We start from the raw sequence: 19,645 nt of genomic DNA, 5'->3' as shown, positions 1-19,645 counted from the left end.
GAGATTTTTGTGTCTCCATCTAAATACTATGGAGGCACCATTTTGGCTAACACTAACAGTAATACAGTTTGTCAATAAAATACAGTATGTGTGGAAAAATGTATGACAAAAAGGCTTGAACTGGCAACAGCTTAAACTCCTACTCGGGTCACAGAATCTGATGGGTCACAGAAATTGGTGCAACACCTGTGTTCGTTCCATTTCGCGACGTTAAACTTCGGGTAATAGTTATTGTAGTAACTAGTGTTACTACAATAACTGCACATTATCGATTACATATTATAGCACTGTGTCTCCGAGGCTTGCCGTTTAAATAAAGACTAACGTACTGAGACTAGAATTATCTTTCTGGCTGCTGAGCATACTGCTGATACATTTTTTTTTGTTCTTTTCATCAGCTGTTGTGAGGAGAATGCTGACGTGACTTCCGGTCTCACACACACACCCGATTACAACAACAAGGCAGGCAGGCGAGCCGAGCTCGAGCTGGGAAGGAGAGAGTAGACGACGGTACCGCAAGAGTAAACAGGTATGAGAACAAAGCTCTTCTGATAGCGACGGCTTGCTTCAATTCGTTAGCTACGTTAACCGTCCCTTAAATTTGTTGTCACCGCGGTGAACGGTTCGCAAGTCCAACCGAGTTTTCTAGCAAGCAACAGCGAAGCTAACGTTAGCCAACAAGCTAAACCCTGTTACCCTGGTTTCATGAAGGGTAAAAAAAAAAAATAATATAAACAGAGCCGCTCGAAATTACCTAAAGCTGGTTTCACAAGTGTAACTGTTGGTTTGTGAACACGAGGGCTGTACTGGTTAATGGCGTACTTAGCTATGCATGTCCTGGTTTAGCTTGACTCGGTGATTTACAATTAGTTAGGCTAACGTTAGTTGTTTTGACAGTTTAACGTTACTGTAAAGATGACGCAACATGGCAGGTGTCAGGAAGTCTGAACTGAAACTCATGACCCCCACCTTAGCAGCATAGTTTCTGTTGTCATGCTTGGGTGTTTTTGTATACACAATACAGAAGTACATCATTAGCTACATAACCTCAATGTACTGCTTGTCAGCTAAACTATTTAGATTATCTGCCAGGGTGTGAATCTTTGGAAATCCTACGATTTGTATAATAGAACACAAGACTCCTGGTGACACTTTTAATTTGCCAAATGCAATACAACAATATTATAGGCACATTAACTACTACTAACAAGTAAGGTTATTGTCTGTGCAGAAATTGTCATCCTAAAACCTGTATAACTGGAACGGTGTTTTACTGGCAGTATGGTTTCACTTTAGTTTGCAAATTTCCCCACTGTGGGACTAATAAAGGGAGTATCTTCTTTTTACAAGTTAATACTCAGTTTCCAGTGTATTAGGTAGGCTACATGTAGATAAAACTAATCTAGTCTAAAACCACCTACATTAAAGTTAGAATCAGTTTATTGATTCACCTCTGTGGTCATTTTGGAAGCTATGGTTCGTGGTGCTGTTGAAGTGTAATATGTTTTACTGAAAATAAAATCTCTAATATTTAGTATTATTAATATAAATGTGGACAAAATATTAGAAACATATCCATATAATGCAGTACAATTAAACAGCACCACAAACTATAGCCTCTAAAGTGACTGGCAGCTGAGTGAAGTATAACTATAACATATAATACGGCTGAAATGAGATATAGTTACTATCAGGACCAGGGTATAAAAACTGACAGAACATTAAACAAAACAAAAAAAAAAACATTTTACATGAATGGGTGTATCTGAAATAGTAAGCTATACAGCAAGATATAATATGATTTAATGAGGTTTTTATGCTGTTATAATTATAAAAAAAAAAACCTGCCAGCCTCTACAGTGTATGAAAAACTTCCTTCACAGCAAAGAGACTCAGACTCTTCATCTTTTTTTTTTTTTTTCCCCACCAGAAATCCAAGAACTATCACCACAGAAGAATTCCCATCAATATCGTCGGAAAGCACCAACTTTCCCCACAGGCGAGGCAGATGTTGTAGAAGGGGAACAGCAGGGAGAGTTTGTGGTGTGTTTTTACTGAGTCCAGAATGGAGAGGATTTGAGGGAACTTTCTCCTCAGGTCATTCCTGAGTTGTGACGCTAAGCTCTCCTGAGCTCAGGTTCTTCAGAGCCCACCGTGCTAGTAATATGAGCCATGGACTCCTGGGCAGTTGAGAGTCCTGTAACCCTGGTCATTAAGGCCCCCAACCAGAAGTATGAAGACCAGACCATTAACTGCTTCCTCAACTGGACTGTAGAGAGGCTGAAGAGTCACATCTCCAATGTGTACCCCAGCAAGCCGGTGAGTAGCTCTCATGTTCCGTGGTTTTATTCGTTGCCTTCGTTCTGGCTCTAATTGGTGTCCGGCTGGATTAAAAAAAAAAACACACTTGAAAGAGTTTAAACTGACTCATGAGCCAGGAGGGATTCCTTGAATGTCATGATATTGAAGCATCCGATTCTCACATTTGAGAAGCCGAAACAAACAAACAAACATTTGTCCTGTTTCCTTGAAAATGTAAGTGGGTGATTCCTTTTCCACCGATCGACAAATCAATTAATTGTTTCACCTCTAGACTCAGCCGATGTCTGAATTCCTGTCAGTTATAAAATATTCCAACTGTTTTGGGATTTTATATAATTGGAGAGAGGAAAAAAAAGCCTTTTCAAACCAGTCCTGCAGCACAATCCACTTCTCTGGATGTTCCAAACCCCCCCATCCGAAATACAATGCTCCCGTCTTTATCCCATGTAACGGCTTTGTTGAGTCTGGTAACAGGTGCGTTGGGTGCACAATAAAACACCCGCCTCCTGCTCACACAAGGGGTGAAAATAATCTCTCTTTCGGGTTAGTATTTAACAAAGTGAAGTTGAGCAGTGACGTGGGGAGAACACTGTAGTTTCTACACCTCGAATTTCAAACTGAAGGACCGCTTTGCACTGCAAAAAAAAGAGGAGATATACAAAGAATTCAGCATTGCAGCAACATGTCTTTCCATTTAATTTTCAAAAGCAGACCAGCGACATTAAGAGCAAAGCAAAGCTGTGTAACCATAGCAACAAGCGACATGTGTTAAAATATCAGTGAAGGTTTGTGCTTTTAAGTCTGTGTTTGTGTATAAATGCTCAGATCACGCTGCAAAAGGAGAAAGAAGACACGATTATAAAAGAGAAAGCGCAGCACACATAAATGCAACAGTTGATTTGTGGGATATGTGAGAATGAGGTGGTGACCTTTTTGAGTTTCTGTTCTTTTTTTTCATGCTTCAGTTGTCAGTTTTCTGTCATGGGCAAGTGTCCTTTTTATAAAATGAAATGCAGCACAAAGCTCCAGGAAGCACAGGGAACAGTCACTGGGTATGCTTTTAGTAAGATTTGAAATCTAATCCAGCCCAGCAATCGAATCTAATCCAGATGTGCCTAACCACTTTATACACATTAAGGATTTGACATCTCATGTAAAAATTTCCACACAACAACTAGGTCTTTGCCCTCTGACAGCTGGAACCGAAACTAAATCAGAGCGGACAAAAAAAATGTTTATATGAAAGGCTGACGTTTCCGCTCTGCATCAGTGTGCAAGATTCCAGTGGGCTGGTCATGACAGAAGTAACCGAGAGTGTTCGTTCTTGGCCTTCGAAACAGCAGTTGAGAAAAGTCTCACAACAAGGTCCATTTTGTAGCTGTTCGGATGCTTGTGATCATATCACATGATCTTCATCAGCGCGTGGGGGTTTGTCCCAGTTTTTAATGGAATTGTCCAAATTTCCATTTCCAGAGCCCTTTTTAAGGACTTGTCATCCGGGTTTGCCTAAAAGCCGAGGGTTATTCTTGGCCTTGGAACCACTTGATACACTTGTTGATATTTGAGGTTTCAGCTCTGAGGCCCAGGTTTGCTCTTGGGCCCGTTTATGTATGAGGCAAAGACACCCTTATCTGGTTACACTGTTAAGAAAAGATTGGTAGGTGGCTGAGATAGATGGGCCAGCCAGTGACCTAAATGCAGTTGCCTGTTGCTGTTTCAGCAAATAAAAGAAAACACATTTACACTGCTTCACACTGTCTCTGTCTCACCATACAATGTTTTTTTTTGGTCGCAGCTGTCCAAAGACCAGCGGCTGGTGTACTCAGGAAGGCTCCTTCAAGACCACCTACAGCTCAGAGATGTGCTTAGAAAGGTAAGAGCTACTGTTGTGCGTGTGCCTGTGCATGTGTGCGTGCGTGTGTGTGTGTGTGTGCGCTGTGAGGGAACTGAAACGGGCTGCCTGGGAAACAGTAGCTGATCTAATGTGTTTTACCAACAAATAGGGAGTATTGTGTCTGTATCCGGGCCATTTCCACACATAATACTTCTTCTCTCTCTTCCTTGTTTTTTTCTTCTGTCTGTTCTTTTGCTGCCTTGACCTCCTCCTCCTCCTCCTCTTCTGTGCCCTCTGCCTCCCACATCCTCGGCTCGTGCCCTGACCTTGGCGACCCACAGCAGGATGAATACCACATGATGCATTTAGTGTGTACCTCTCACAGCCCCCCAGCCTCGCCCATGCCTCGGAGCCCTTCCACGGCTAACTCTTCTGCTTCTGACCCCAGCGTGAGTAGAGAGACACACACACACACACACACACACACACACACACACACACACACACACACACACACACACACTATCTCTCTCTCTTCACTTCCTCCTTTAGGGCTCAAACAATGTGTGTGCGACAGCTTTGTTATTTGGCTTGTTACAGGTAAATGTATCCTTAGTCAAACATTTATGAGAGCTGGTGAACCACGTTGACTTCCACTTGTTTGATTTACTCCTGAGTGAGATGACATGCTGTTGACTCAGGATGCTGTTGAAGAGATGCGTTAAGATTAAACGCACAATTAAAAGGGAATTTTCACTTGAGAGAGACAAAGTTGGATCGGTTCATCCCTAGTTAACTGTAAGAAGTTATTCATTATCAAATGTACAACCGTTAAAGAGGCAGTCGTTGCTAATGAAAATCTTGAGTCTCAGGCTCCCTCCAACCTTCTACTTATGTTTGTATAGTAAGGAAATCACAAGTAAAAAAACTAAATGACAATCTTAAGACTTAAGACATAAAACATAAATGAGTGCAAGGTAACATAATGTGAAGTAAGGTCATACATTTGTGGAAGACAGTAATAGCAAATGGATAAGCTAATTATAAAGATGAATGTAGAATATGTGCAGTATATGCCTAAGGAGATGTAATAAATATATAAAATATATATTTATACATACATATATTCAGAGGTGAAAGCAGTATGTAACAGTGTAACAGTACAGTATGTACAATTATATAAAAAGTAACAGCTTGGTTGCAACATAACACTGACTGTGTGTGTGTGTGTGTGTGACTGTGTAAACTGTGAACTGTGAACCAGTGCAAACACGTCTTCCCCTCAAATATCACCGTCTAGAGCAAATCCACATTTGTTTGCTTCCACTTATGTCCGACTGTTGTCTGTGTATGCAGTCACACTGCCTTTAAAAACTGACTCTGTGTTCAATTTGAACAACTTTCATAAAACGTTCTGTTTTCCTTGCATTGATTATTAAAAATGCAACAATGTTCTCAGCTCAACTTTTGATTGGTGTTCACATCTCGTCACTCCAGAGTTCACAAGCCGCGGCCTCGGCCTCCCCGGCCACCACACCAAATCAGGACAGCCAGCCAGCCTCCTCTTCCTCTTCCTCTTCTTCTGTCCCAGGAAGTTATGATGGCCTGAGGTATCGCGGCGGCTTCCCCCAGTACAACCCCCAGGGCCCCGCTGGTGTCCCTCAGTGGTAAGCAAGTTTCTGATGCCACAATATAACTGATACAGAACTCCTTTTCACTGACGTTTCAGTGTTTTCCTCAAAATAAAGGCAAAGCTGGTGTGTCAGCTGTAACCTACTAAACCTAGGCTTTTGTTTGTAGAAACACATAAATAATAGTTTATACAGACATCTCCTTTGTTCCACATACAGTATGCCACCTGAGGCAAATCTTTTTTTACAGCATGGTTCTTAAAGGTCCCATGGCATGAAAATGTCACTTTATGAGGTTTTTTAACATTAATGAGTTCCCCCATGGTCCTCCAGTGGCTAGAAATGGTGATAGGTGTAAACCGAGCCCTGGGTATCCTGCTCTGCCTTTGAGAAAATGAAAGCTCAGATGGGCCGATCTGGAATCTTCTCCTTATGAGGTCATAAGGGGAAAGGTCACCTCCCCTTTCTCTGCTTTGCCCGCCCAGAGAATTTGGCCCTCCCATGAGAAAGAGAGAGACATCATGGCTTGCAAACGAGCGAAGCATGGCAGTTGGTCAAGGCCACACCCCCACCCTCCACCTTGCCCCCCACCCCCCCACCCACCCCCTCTCCTCCTCAATAGCATTTAAAGCTACAGACACAGAAATGGCACATCCTAAGTAAAGCTCATTGTGGGACTGGCTCTAGTGGCTGTAATTCTGCACCAAGGCTGAATTTCGGGAAAGAGACTTCAGATACAGTATTAGGGGACCACTAAGGCCTATATAAAAGAGACTTCAGATACAGTATTAGGGGACCACTAAGGTCTATATAAAAGAGACTTCAGATACAGTATTAGGGGACCACTAAGGTCTATATAAAAGAGACTTCAGATACAGTATTAGGGGACCACTAAGGTCTATATAAAAGAGACTTCAGATACAGTATTAGGGGACCACTAAGGCCTATATAAAAGAGACTTCAGATACAGTATTAGGGGACCACTAAGGCCTATATAAAAGAGACTTCAGATACAGTATTAGGGGACCACTAAGGTCTATATAAAAGAGACTTCAGATACAGTATTAGGGGACCACTAAGGTCTATATAAAAGAGACTTCAGATACAGTATTAGGGGACCACTAAGGCCTATATAAAAGAGACTTCAGATACAGTATTAGGGGACCACTAAGGCCTATATAAAAGAGACTTCAGATACAGTATTAGGGGACCACTAAGGTCTATATAAAAGAGACTTCAGATACAGTATTAGGGGACCACTAAGGTCTATATAAAAGAGACTTCAGATACAGTATTAGGGGACCACTAAGGCCTATATAAAAGAGACTTCAGATACAGTATTAGGGGACCACTAAGGCCTATATAAAAGAGACTTCAGATACAGTATTAGGGGACCACTAAGGTCTATATAAAAGAGACTTCAGATACAGTATTAGGGGACCACTAAGGTCTATATAAAAGAGACTTCAGATACAGTATTAGGGACCACTAAGGCCTATATAAAAGCATCCAAAAAGCAGCATGTCATAGGACCTTTTAAATACTAAAGGGACTGTATAACTGAATGTGATCCAATACAACAGCCCTAAATCAAACCTTTTATCGAAGCTTATTATAATCAGACTGTGGGGGAGTTGCTGATTCAACACTATTGTCATTTTGGACCATCAGAATATTTCCAGTGTGGATAATCGAGAGTGCAAACTATTGTGCGCAGTGTTGACACATTTAATGACAATCATGGAATTCCTCCACAGGCCAGATGGAGCCCAGGTCCCTTTACAAGGCGACCTCCCTGCCAACATGCCCCCCCACCCCATGTACATGCCCATGCAGATGCTGTGGTGGCAGCAGATGTATGCACGCCACTACTACATGCAATAGTAAGTTCAAGAAATGTGTCTGTAAATGGACACGGCTGTTTATACACAGATCTTTTAAAAATCTTTTTCTACTTTATACTAGGGCTGCACAATATATCGTTTTTTTTTTTTTTTTTTTTATCGTCATCGCGATATCAACTGGCGTAATAAACACATCGCGAAAGGCTGCGACGCTGAGATTTTTTTGTGTTAGTTGAAAGAAAATGTCAATAGAAAACCACTCTTTTTTCGGCAGTGCCTTTTATAGTCAATTCAATGTTCAGTATGTTCAATAAAGGAATGTTGGAAATGTTTAACTTTTATTTGTTCAAATTTGCAATTTTGTTGTATTTTAAAAGAATACTGAAAGCAACAGTAAGGCAGAACTGAGTACACCTTAATATCTGCTTATTAATCGCACGTAATATTGTTATTGCAATATTCAACATTATAGCATATCGCATATTTTCCTCATATCGTGCAGCCCTACTTTCTACCGTATCACAAATATTAGTAGTAGTCAGGACCTTACCTTACTTGAGGAATTACTCTGAGGGAATTTTCTGTTTTTGCATTTTCTTCTAAATATCTGAATCTTTTCACCACCTCATCAGTCAAGCAGCCGTAGCTGCCTCGCAGCCTCCCAACACCCCCCCTCCCTCCTCTCCCTCCTCCTCGCCCCATCAACCCGCCCAGCCCAACGAAGCCGTGCAGCCCCCGCTGGGGCCCAACCCAGCTGCCAACCCTTTACCTGAGAACCAGCCGGCCAACCCCAACATCCAGATGAACGCGCAGGGCGGGGCAGTGATGAACGACGACGAGCTGAACCGCGATTGGCTGGACTGGTTGTACACGGTGTCTCGCGCCGGCGTCCTGCTCAGCATCGTTTACTTCTACTCCTCTTTTAGCCGCTTCGTCATGGTGGTCGGCGCCATGCTGCTTGTCTACCTGTGAGTCAATTCTATTTTACATATGCATACGTTTACATTTCTCACATTTGCTTGAATTTGCATTCAGTTTTCTTAATGTGTGTCGATGACCAAAGTCAGTTTTCACCAATCTTTCAATGTGATTTTCTTCTATGCATGTATGGATTTTAAAGATAGGTTTGTGTTTTGTCCCCAGGCACCAGGCCGGTTGGTTTCCCTTCAGGCCGGAGCAGCAGAACCTCCAAGGAGGAGAAAGGGCCAGGCCTCCTCAGGAGGAAGCAGAGAGACACCAAGACATACAGGAAATGGTGAGTTGGAGAGTGTCTCTCAACTTTATTGCTATTTTGTCTTAATAGAGGATGGATACCCGACCCGAGCCCGACGGGCCGGGCCGGGTTCGGACAGATATTTAGAAATGATGTTCGGGTTCGGGTCGGGCTCGGTCACATCAGCGCGATAAGGCATTGAACATTTTAAATTTAAAACAGCTTATTATGTAGGTGCGCGCCTGTGTTAACGTGCGCTTGTTGCACCGTGTGCGATGATGCGCTCATCTGTTGACCTTTCTGTATGCCTTCCTATAGTTGCTTAATAAAAGCTTTCTACACAAACAAACGTACATGTGTCATTAATATGAGAAAAAAGTGAGATTTTAACTGTGGGGCTCGGACATAAATATCTTAATGCCTGTCGGCCTCGGGTCGAGTTCGGTTACTGCTCTGTCGGACGAGGGCCGGGCTCGGACAGAAAAATGCGGCCCGATCCGCACTCTATTCTGCAAGAATCATGCAACCACTAATAACATATTACTTATTTATTCCAGCATCCTTTGCACTATGCTCCATAATTAAAATAATAATTTATCACAAAAATAATTTACTCCTGCACACTTCGCACTCTTCATTGCACTACTGCCTCAACCTGTCTATATTGTTTCTGTTTATAGTGTGTATATATTGTTTGTTTTTGTTGTTTGTTTTGTATGAGTAAGCACATTGTGAGCAATGTATAATCCAAAGCAAAATTCCTCGTATGTGTCCTCATACCTGGCAAATAAAGCTGATTCTGATTCTGATCACCTAAGTATGATTTCTAAGATTGACAAATGACCAGACAGAATGTGTCTGTATAGAGACAGTACGTTGCATCAAATTGTTGAAAAAAATAATTTAATGCAGATCTGCTTAAAAAGCAAATTATTTGTTCTTTAGCACATGGCCTAGGTTTCCACCAAATTTGATTCAAATCAAATTTTGGAAGATTTACCGCTGAAAGCCGATGGCATTACATCTTCACTATTTTCGGTCTCTCTGACCACGACTGTCTCCTCCCGTCTGCGTCCCAGGAACGTCTGATGGATGAGGGGATGGAGGAGGACGACAGCGGTGAGGAAGGAGGGGGAGGCCCTGAGGACCCGGCCCAGGCTGCTGCCGCCGCTGCTCTCCCAGAACCAAGCTTCCTCACCACCGCGTGGTCCTTCATCAGCACCTTCTTTACCTCGCTCATTCCAGAGGGACGGCCCCAACCGGCCAACTAGGCAGACACTACCCCATCTGCCCTTACTCTCATACACCCCTCTTCCTTCTGCCAGCAGGTACCACTCTACAGAAGTATCACAATTCCCACTTTCGTCTATACTGTCTTAACTTCTTCAGACCCCGTTCAGATACCCCTTTATCCCAGTACAACCCCTGCCAGTCGGCCACAATCCTCGACCGATATTTAAAACAGGCTCCAGGCTCCTCTGAAGTTTAAGAGCAGATACATTGTGAGTTCTGAAGGAGGGTATGAGAATAAACGAACATGTAGAAAATAAATCTCGTGTTGTGTTAATGGAGTAAATGCTTCTTCAGCAGTGAAAGTTTTTTTTTTTGTTATATATATATTTTTTTTTCATCAGTTGTGAATTCATTGAGACGTGTCGGTGGCGAGAGACCCCGGAGGGAGCTGTCTTCCATTTTTAAGCAGTGATAAGTTCATGCTTTTGAAACTTTTAAATGACGGATGTGACCCATTTAAAAAAAAAAAAAAAAAAAAAGAAAATCTGGAATCTCCCTAGATTGAGAGGGAGATGTGTCGTTAACAGACCATGGGAACCACATCCCTAAAGACATTTTCATGTATGCACGCGATGTGCATAAAGACATTGCAGCTACTGAAGCACATTGTTTTCCCACTTTGTGTATTTGAACATTATTTACTCATGTAAGGATATGCATCTTTAATTTCTGAATATATGCTTTTTGAATAAAAATCTTGCTGCGGTTCGATTCGTCTGCTGTGTTTTACTTCCTGTAATTTAGTCTGTAGTTCTTCTGATGTCCGGCAGGTGGCGGTATTCACACACAAATGTTAAAGTGGCTCAGAGTTCAGAAGTAGTTTGCTGATTGGACTTCCTTGTATGGGACTTTCCTAAATTGTTTTCATGCAACAATTGTTTTCATACTTTGCTCAGCCAAAGATGTTGCAACGTTGTGATTGCTTGAAATGTTTCATGGCATAAAATTATAAATTTTAATAATAAAAAAAATCTTTTTTCTTAGTCATTTAGAAAAAGCAAGTCACAGATGGCTTTGCATATGGCAACAAAAGAGCAAATGGTAAAACAAATGCAAATGGTAAGTAAGAGCAAATTCTCAACTACATTAAGCAAAAAGACAACTCAAGTAAAATCAAATAAATTATCAAATAAATTAATTAAATGAACTGGGATACACTGGCTGATAAAAGTATGTTTTAAGAAGAGATATAAATGAAGACATGACTGTTGCTTTAACTTCTATCATTATGCATAATTATGCATTCCACTTGTTTCCAGCTTCCAGAGATAGCAAACATTATGGAATTACAGGGAAATAAAACTGCACAATACAGTATATGAACAACTAAAAAACATGGCTTCCTTTCATATTTGTAGCCCCTATAGCAGCATGTCTCTATAGATGTCGGTCCAACACTTTGGTCCAGATGGAAATATCTCAACAACCATTGGATGGATTGCCTTGAAATCTTGAGCAGACATTCATGGTCCACTCAGTATGAATCTTACCGGCTTTGGTGATCCCCTGACTTTTCCTTAAGCACCCCCCCCCCCCCCCCCCCCATCAGCTTAAAATGTTTTACTTTTTCAACACTTTGGTTTATGACCAAATTGTTATTGACCTGCCAAACTATTCCCTCATCAGCCAGAGCTGAGTATGTCATATTCAGTACCCCATGTTCAGTGCTAATTAGCAGATCTTAGCATGTTAACACACTAAGAGGTTAATCGTCTGCTTTGTCCTAATGTTTAGGGTTATATTTTTATAGCTTGTTTATTTTTAATGTAGCGCACTTTGAATTTACGTCAAATAAAAGGTGCTATATAAACAAAATTGCTTAACATAGGCATTGTCAGCATTGTCATTGTCAGAATGTTAGCATGCAACGTTAGCATTTAGCTCAAAGCGCCACGGTGACTAATAGCGTGGCTGCAGACTTAGTTTTCTTAGAAATAAAAAAAAAAGGCCTCATGATTGCCTGTGTACAGTTCAATTTCCCGACTCGCGTCCCACTCTCACACCGCTGTCTTCAGACAAGCAGTCACTTGTGAGATGGAAGTTGTTGTCAGACACTTTCAATTACAATATGTGCCTGTCAATGGCACAAAAAAAACTTTGAGCGGACAAAAATCGAGGGTGCAGAATTGCCCCGTTAGGTTACCTTGCAGCTCGGTCCGCGCCGGAGCGTCACTGCGATCTCGCTCAATACTGGACCAATTTCAAAGATTTCTGGTCACATCAGTCTATTAGTAGTAGCAGTGGTGTAGTCTACGTGATACGCAGGTATACGCAGTATACCCACTAAGAAAGCTCCAGGATTTCCATATACCCAATTAAAAATGCCCAATGACACGTAACAACATACTTTGCATTATATTTTTGATATAATTTGAATTGTCATCTGTGTTTTTCTTCTACACATAGGCTAAATAAAGGTATTTCCACCGTAAATTGGTGCATAAAAGTGTATCCAGAATGCAGGAAATGAAGTCTTTGACGCTCAAAATAACCCTGGGGGAGGACACCCAGACCCCCCCCACTATGAAATGCCCCCCCCACTCCCCAAAAGGTAGATTCTGGCCCATATATACAGTACAGTATACCCACTACAATACATTAGACTACACCACTGAGTAGTAGTATATCCACGACATTCCACTTCCGGGTTTGCTCCGTTGCCGACGGAAATTCCGCCGGATTTCACTCATTTAGGCCGGATATCCCTTGCCTTGGGCTTCCTTTGCGTTGGCATTTTAAACTCTGGTCGATTTATGAGACTGGTTAACCTTTTCTTAGATCTCTGCAGGGTAAATCCAGACAGCTAGCTAGACTATCTGTCCAATCTGAGTTTTCTGTCGCACGACTAAAACAACTTTTGAACCTACACGTTCCACCAAAACAAGTTCCTTCCAGAGGCTATTATGCAGAGGCACCGTGGCTCTGTACAGCGCTTGCCGCCCACCCATGACGATTGTGATTGGTTTAAAGAAATGCCAATAAACCAGAGCACGTTTTTCTCCCATCCTGGAATGCTGTGTGGACTTGTCAGACCCTCCTCCGCAGCGCTGTGAAGGAAGGTCTGGCAATGCGAAACTGGTCTATTCGACATAAATGCATGGGGAAATGGGGTCCAGGTTGAAAAAAACAAACAAAATTACCCTTTAAGTGCTTTGTTAGATCGGGAGGGAGGAAGGGCGTTTCATTGACTTCACCTGCTGAGAACTGTTAGGTGTCTCTGTATCTATAGGCTAGATAGTGATCTTCAGTAAAACACAGGCTACACATTATTGCAAACACATTACAAAGTAGTCATATTATGTCCTTGAGTTTTAAAGGAACCTTAATGAGAGTTTGAATTTTGTCTCTGCTGGATGTGAAAGTTAAACATATGTGCAGGCTCTGACACTTTCCTCCCTGATAGAGAGGTGAGCAGGGAAGCAGCTCAGACAGCGATGCACTTCAGAGAGTCCTCCAAAACCCCCTAATCAAATGACCATGGATTTTTGTGTAGTTGGTCGTAGAAGGCCCAATTAATTATGCATGACAGCGGCTTGACGGCCATTTGATTTCGTTAGGCGCGCCCCCTCCTCGGCCGCCGATCCAATCAGGTTAGGATCCTCACTCCAACCCCCCCACCCCCTCCCCCCTCTCTCTCTCTGGGGTTAGATTCCCCTTATCGGAGGGAGAGATTTCTTTAAGAGGGTGTTTGGGGCCTTGTAGGACATTTCATCATCATAATAAGTCCTTGTTATGCAGACGGCTCGCTCCTGTTTCCCTGCTATCAGGCCTCGTTGTCTTTGGAGAGGCAGCAGTTGGGCTGGACACATGCCACGGAGATAGACCGACTTTATTAAGTAAACCGAGAGAGGATTGGGGATGAGAGATAGAGTGTGTGACACCTGTAAGGACAGCATGGTGATGCACTGTAGCACCTGCTTTCAGTAAAAGTACCCTGACTGAGCATGTGCAGTAAAACCTTCATGTTTAGACGAGAACCCGACCGATACATCAGTGGGCCGATGTTATTGGCTGAACACAGATATATTGTCATTGGTGTTTACTGTGTGTCAACCAATAAGTAACAAGAAAATGCAGAACAGAGTAGCTGAAGACACGATTGAGGTAATTGACAAACAGTCGTTACTTTTCCATAAAAATGTCGCACAAATTTCAATTGAATTTCCAGAAAATCAGTAAAAGAAAATGCAACGTTGCACGTTTCTAGCGACTACTATTATGTGAATATTAGGAGTTGGGTCTCCTCATCGCTTCACGCAGATCTGTTGTTTTTTTTGTCTCTCACGTGGAAGTCACATGCTTCATGTACATCATGATTCATTCACTCGGTCTGTTTCCGTTTGTTTTTATCGATACATCAACTTTTCTGTGATATTTTGAAAGTTTTATGAGCTGATTTTTTTTAAAATTTTATATATAATTTACTCTTATTTGTCTAATCACCTTGATAAATGTACTGTACTTTGTTGTTTTTGTGTTCTTGTTAAATTTACTTTCCGGCCTATCTACTGTTAAACTGCGTAAGCTGTTAGCGTTATGTGTTTGACAAGTTTATTTTTTAACTGTAGTATTTGCCGCTTTTGATTGCATTTTATTTTTTTTAAATAGCAAAATTGAAGAGACAAACATGTTTGTCGTAAGTTTGGTTTTAAAAGGAGGTGTACTGAACTGTCAGAGGTTCTTCTACCCAAAGCCCAGGGGGAAGAAATCCATACATTGTTGCTCATAAAGCTTAATTGCTGTGAACGCATGTTAACAATTTAACGCTATCAGATCAGATCGACTTTTCTTTTTAACTCCTGATCTGGATTAGACAGTAGAGGACACTTTGAGGGAAAAATAGGACTTTAATAAAGTGGACATGTCCTTCATGTCCTAGTCTTCACACAGTGTTGTAATGTAACAAAGTACAAATACTTCGTTACTGTACTTAAGTAGAATTTTCACGTATCTGTACTTTACTTCGTTATTTATATTTCTGGAAACTTTCACTTTTACGCCACTACTTTTCCTAAATAAAATGTATACTTTTACTCCACTACATTTCCCCTAAGCACCTTAGTTATTCGTTACTACTCGTTACTTACAAGAAATGTTTTCGTACGTTGGAGTGAACAAAAACTTTAAATTCTCTTTCTATTTTTCTCTTTGTAGATGTCAGACTTTGAATTTGATGTTTAAGAAGGTGTGGAAACCCTGAATATTATGCTTTACTATAAGGAAGCCACAATAAAGTTAATAATCTACGTTTTTCTTTACTTTTACTTCTAATAGTTAAGTACATTTAATATCAGAAAATTACTTTTGATACTTAAAGGTGCAGTAGGTAAGACTTATAAAACTAACTTTCTGTCATATTTGCTGAAAATGACCCTATGTTCCAGTAGAACTACATGAAGCAGGTCATTAAAAAAAGAAATCCGGCTCCTCTGGCAACACCTACAGCCTGTAGTGCGATTTGCAAAAATCCACCGCTCCCTGTTCAGATTCACAATTTTTTGGCTTAGGCCCTGTTTACAAGTACATAGTTATTTTGAAAAACTGAGACATTTCCCTTCGTTTGTGCCTTTCGTTTACACGCAAACGGAGAATTCGCCTCTGAAAACAATTCTTTCTAAAACCTCCGGCCAGAGTGGAGAATTTGGAAAACTTCGTTTGCACGTTTGCATGTAAACTGAGACAAACAGAGGTTTAGTCAGCCGAGGAAGTGAGGAAGAGAAGAGAGAGGAAGTGATTCGTTGCTGTTGTTGCTATTTTCGGGATTCTGATTGCTGATTGGCTGCTTCTGACTGGGTAGTTGTCATTACCTAGCTACTGTGCATGTGCGACTCCCAACAAAGATGGAACAGAAGTGAGATGTCTCACTCTGTAGCTAAAACAGAGAGCTCAACACACAGGGTGAAAAGAGGAGCTGCAGGAATGTGCAGTACGACAAAAATATGGTGTTTATTGAAAATTAAACCATGTAAACCTATTCTGATATAACCTCTAAATACAATTATGAACCTGAAAATGAGCATAATATGAGCACTTTAATATGTGTTTCAACCTCAAAAACCTAGTAGGACTACTGTATGTCTCAAGTACAGGCTCGTGTATCAGAGGTAATAATATACAAACTGTAAAGTGGATTTTCTCGGCAGTGTCTGACACTAAAAGGAAAACTTTCATCTTTTGGCCGACCTAATCCTCCGACTCACTACTGTCAAAAACACGTACTAGATATGCTTGGGATTAATGTGATTAACTTGTGATTCATTTGATTCCCCAAACGTAAACTGCATTTCCATCAAAACAACCCAGTGTTTTTACATTATAGCTTAAACATTTCCCTAAGAGTTGTAGTGCATACAGTAGACTTTGGGTTCCCTACTGAGTATGATTTTTATATTCTTTAATCAAAGTTCCCAATTTAGGTAAAGTGTGGAAAATGTTTTCTTTTACTTATAGGTAAAAAGTATTAACAGAAAATGTACTTTTTATGAAGAATGGCCTCTTTCTTAAAGGTGCAGTAGGTAAGACTTTTAAAACTATCTTTCTGTCATATTTGCTGAAACTGACCCTATGTTCCAGTAGAACTAATGGAAACAGGTAATTAAAAAAAATCTGGCTCCTGTGGCACCACCTGCAGCCTGTAGTGCGATTTGCAAAAATCCACTGCTGTGAGATCTAGTAATGACATGTGCTTCCAATAAATGCCCAGTTTGACCAAAGGTTCAGATTTATTGTAGGTTTTGTTTCAACATTCTAACCGGGGGGGGGGGTCTGGGTGTCCTCACTTCATCTCCTGTGTCTGAAATTGTTGGAAAACATATATTTACTGTTAAGAAGTAGGGCTGGATCAGAATATCCGACTATACGGATATTCATTTGTTGGGTAGGTGTTTGATATTCAATTTTGGAATTCGGATATTTGTTTTTTGGTTTGTTTTTCCTGAAATACTGTAATAAAGTTGAGACATATTCAACTTTTGGAGAAACGCAACCCTAAGAAAGATATATACATGTTTTGAGCCCCCTGAACGGTTATTTTGACCTCTTTTTGGGGAGTGGGTTGTCTTATATTTTTTTAAGGTGGACAAATCTACATCTTTTAAATATTGGGGGGTGGTTGGGTGGGGGGACATATCCACTGCACCCCCCCCCCCCCACACACCCAAAATCTACACCTGGATTTATAACACTTGCTATTCCAGTACTGTCCATTGTTCCTATTCTTGTAAAATAAACCAAAAATGTTCCACATTAAGAACAAAAACTAAATTCTCAATAGAAAAAGGCTAAAAAAAGGTTAAAATCTGTCTGCTTCTCAGACACTGAAAGCAGCAACACCTGGAGCTGATTGCACAGACCAGTGCACCAGTTATCTCAAAACAAGGATGTGCAGACACAAACAATACAAATATTCATGTAAAAAATCTGCAAAGTAGCTACATATATAGCTACAGAGCGGGCGCACATGTGCAAGGGTTTATTCCTTGATGCAGAGGGTCCAGGGTTTGAATCCGACCTGTGATGATTTTCCTGCATGTCTTCCACCCTCTCTCTGCCCTTTCACATCTCTGCTTTCCTATCCAATAAAAGCAGAAACGGCCAAAAATTAAAAAAAGAATAAAAAAAAAAAGAAGTAGGTAGCCTATCAAGTAGTATAACATGTGAATACTCAAGTAAAGTACCTCATAATTGTACAATACAGTTCAGTACTTAGTTACTTTTCACCAAGGATATTGGGTTATCTCTTAATGGCATTACTAAAACCATTTAGGGTCAGCAATAATCTGACAGCAGCCGTCATGTCAGACTACATTGGGTCTTAGAAAGCTTTAGTAAAACCATTTGTACTTGAGCAGTAATCCAAAGAAGTACATTTACTTTAGTTTAGCATACAGTCTGTCATCTGTTTGTCCTCAAAGCAACTTTGCTTTCAAGGTGTATTTCCTCGTAAATGATTTTCCATTGTTTGCCAGCAGGTTTCACATTTCAGCACAAACTCTTGTGTGTGTTTGCATCCTTTGTCTTCCCTGAAGCACTTTGTGGCCTGTTAGTTAAAAGCGCTTTATCGCTAAATTCGACTTGGCACGTCTTGTCAGGACAGACTGTGGCTGATGAGACTCTTGACCTGCAGATAAAACATCCATTAAGTGGCTTGTCTGGGGCGATTCGGTACTCTTACCCTATTAGCATATTGTTAGCCATTTGCGAGATGGTGCAGCAATGGATACACAGGGCCGTTGTGCAGCCAGTCACCACGCCATAAAGAACCACCTCTCACTCTGCTGCTGTGCTAAATGACGTCTCTGACATTGTAATGCTCGCCGGCTGTCCTTCGCCAGACGATTCAAATGACCGCTAAAAGCCCGGGGGAAGGGGAGAAAAAGGGCCAAAATGCAAAATTGATGGAAATGACATTAGATTCAGCTCATGCTCCTCACTGTGTAAATTATGCCCCAAAATGGACTCTCTGGCCCGACTGCTGGCTCCAATTTGTTAGGCCATACCTCATAGTGGCTTGTCTTGCCCTTCCCCTCTTCCTTTAATCCAATCAGAGGCACACTGGATGTTATTTATTTGTTTATTTATTTATTTTCGAAGGATGTAACCGATTCTTATCAAGGCAGAAGTGGGGCCTTCTTCCTGGTGAAACGGTGACTAACGTCCAGCCATCGATCCGTCAGTTTGTCTGCGGTGGCGGGTGATGCTTCTGGTTATAGACGACAGTGTGTGTGTGTGTGTGTGTGTGTGTGTGATTATGTATGAGTGTGTACACTTAGTGGAGTCAATAGTGCAGATATGAGTGTGTTTTTCAGTCCATAGATTGTGATTAAACATGTGCACATGAGAACTAACTGGGGCCCAGTTCCTGGGCTTGCTGTTTACGAACAAACGTTAGAAGCCCCGCCAAAGACATGTTTTGTCTGTTTGTCAGCAGGATTACGGAAAAACTACTGGCCCAATTTTCATGAAACTTGGTGGATGGGTGTAGCATGGTCTGGCATTGCCAGACCTTCCTCCACAGCGCTGCTGAGGAAAGTCTGGCTAGCAGCATTCCGGGATTGGAGAAAAACGTGCTCTGGTTTATTGGCATTTTTTTAAACCAATCACAATTGTCATGGGCGGTGCTAACCGCCAGACGGAGCCACAGTGCCTCTGCAAAATAGCCTTGGTGGAACATGTGTACGTTCAAAAGTTGTTTTAGTCGTGCAACAGAAAACTCAGATTGGAGGAGCAGTTGACCATAGTCCTCACAAATCCACCGGAGTTTAAAATTACAACACAGTGGCAACGGAGCAATCCCGGAAGTGGAAGGTCGTGGATATAGACTAGATGTAGCATGACCCAGAATTCAATCAAATTTGGAGTGGATCCGAGTCACAGGGCGGTAACACAAATCATTTTTCACTTACTTTAACATAGCAAGAAAGGGCGTTTGGCCTTGGCGGAATATATGCCATACATCGTAAAATCCAGTAGATGGTAGTAAAGTTCAATAGTGACAAAAAAAGCTAAT

At 41.4% G+C, this 19,645-nt stretch overlaps 1 protein-coding gene across 1 annotated transcript; it reads left to right on the top strand.

Moving 5' to 3' along the window:
* Window positions 1–409: 409 nt before the first annotated feature.
* On the top strand, window positions 410–10,844 carry herpud2 (HERPUD family member 2). The gene is made up of 9 exons (XM_031279543.2): window positions 410–529; window positions 1,931–2,319; window positions 4,118–4,195; window positions 4,498–4,605; window positions 5,654–5,823; window positions 7,545–7,670; window positions 8,264–8,599; window positions 8,775–8,886; window positions 9,924–10,844. The coding sequence occupies exons 2-9, from the start codon at window positions 2,173–2,175 to the stop codon at window positions 10,113–10,115; spliced, it is 1,269 nt and encodes a 422-aa protein (XP_031135403.1). The 5' UTR covers window positions 410–529; window positions 1,931–2,172; the 3' UTR covers window positions 10,116–10,844.
* The last annotated feature ends 8,801 nt before the right edge of the window (window positions 10,845–19,645 follow it).

Source organism: Sander lucioperca, chromosome 10, assembly GCF_008315115.2.
Source record: "Sander lucioperca isolate FBNREF2018 chromosome 10, SLUC_FBN_1.2, whole genome shotgun sequence".
Taxonomy (NCBI): domain Eukaryota; kingdom Metazoa; phylum Chordata; class Actinopteri; order Perciformes; family Percidae; genus Sander; species Sander lucioperca.
The sequence above is the reverse complement of the archived record's forward strand: the minus strand, read 5'-3'. Positions and strand labels throughout refer to the sequence as shown.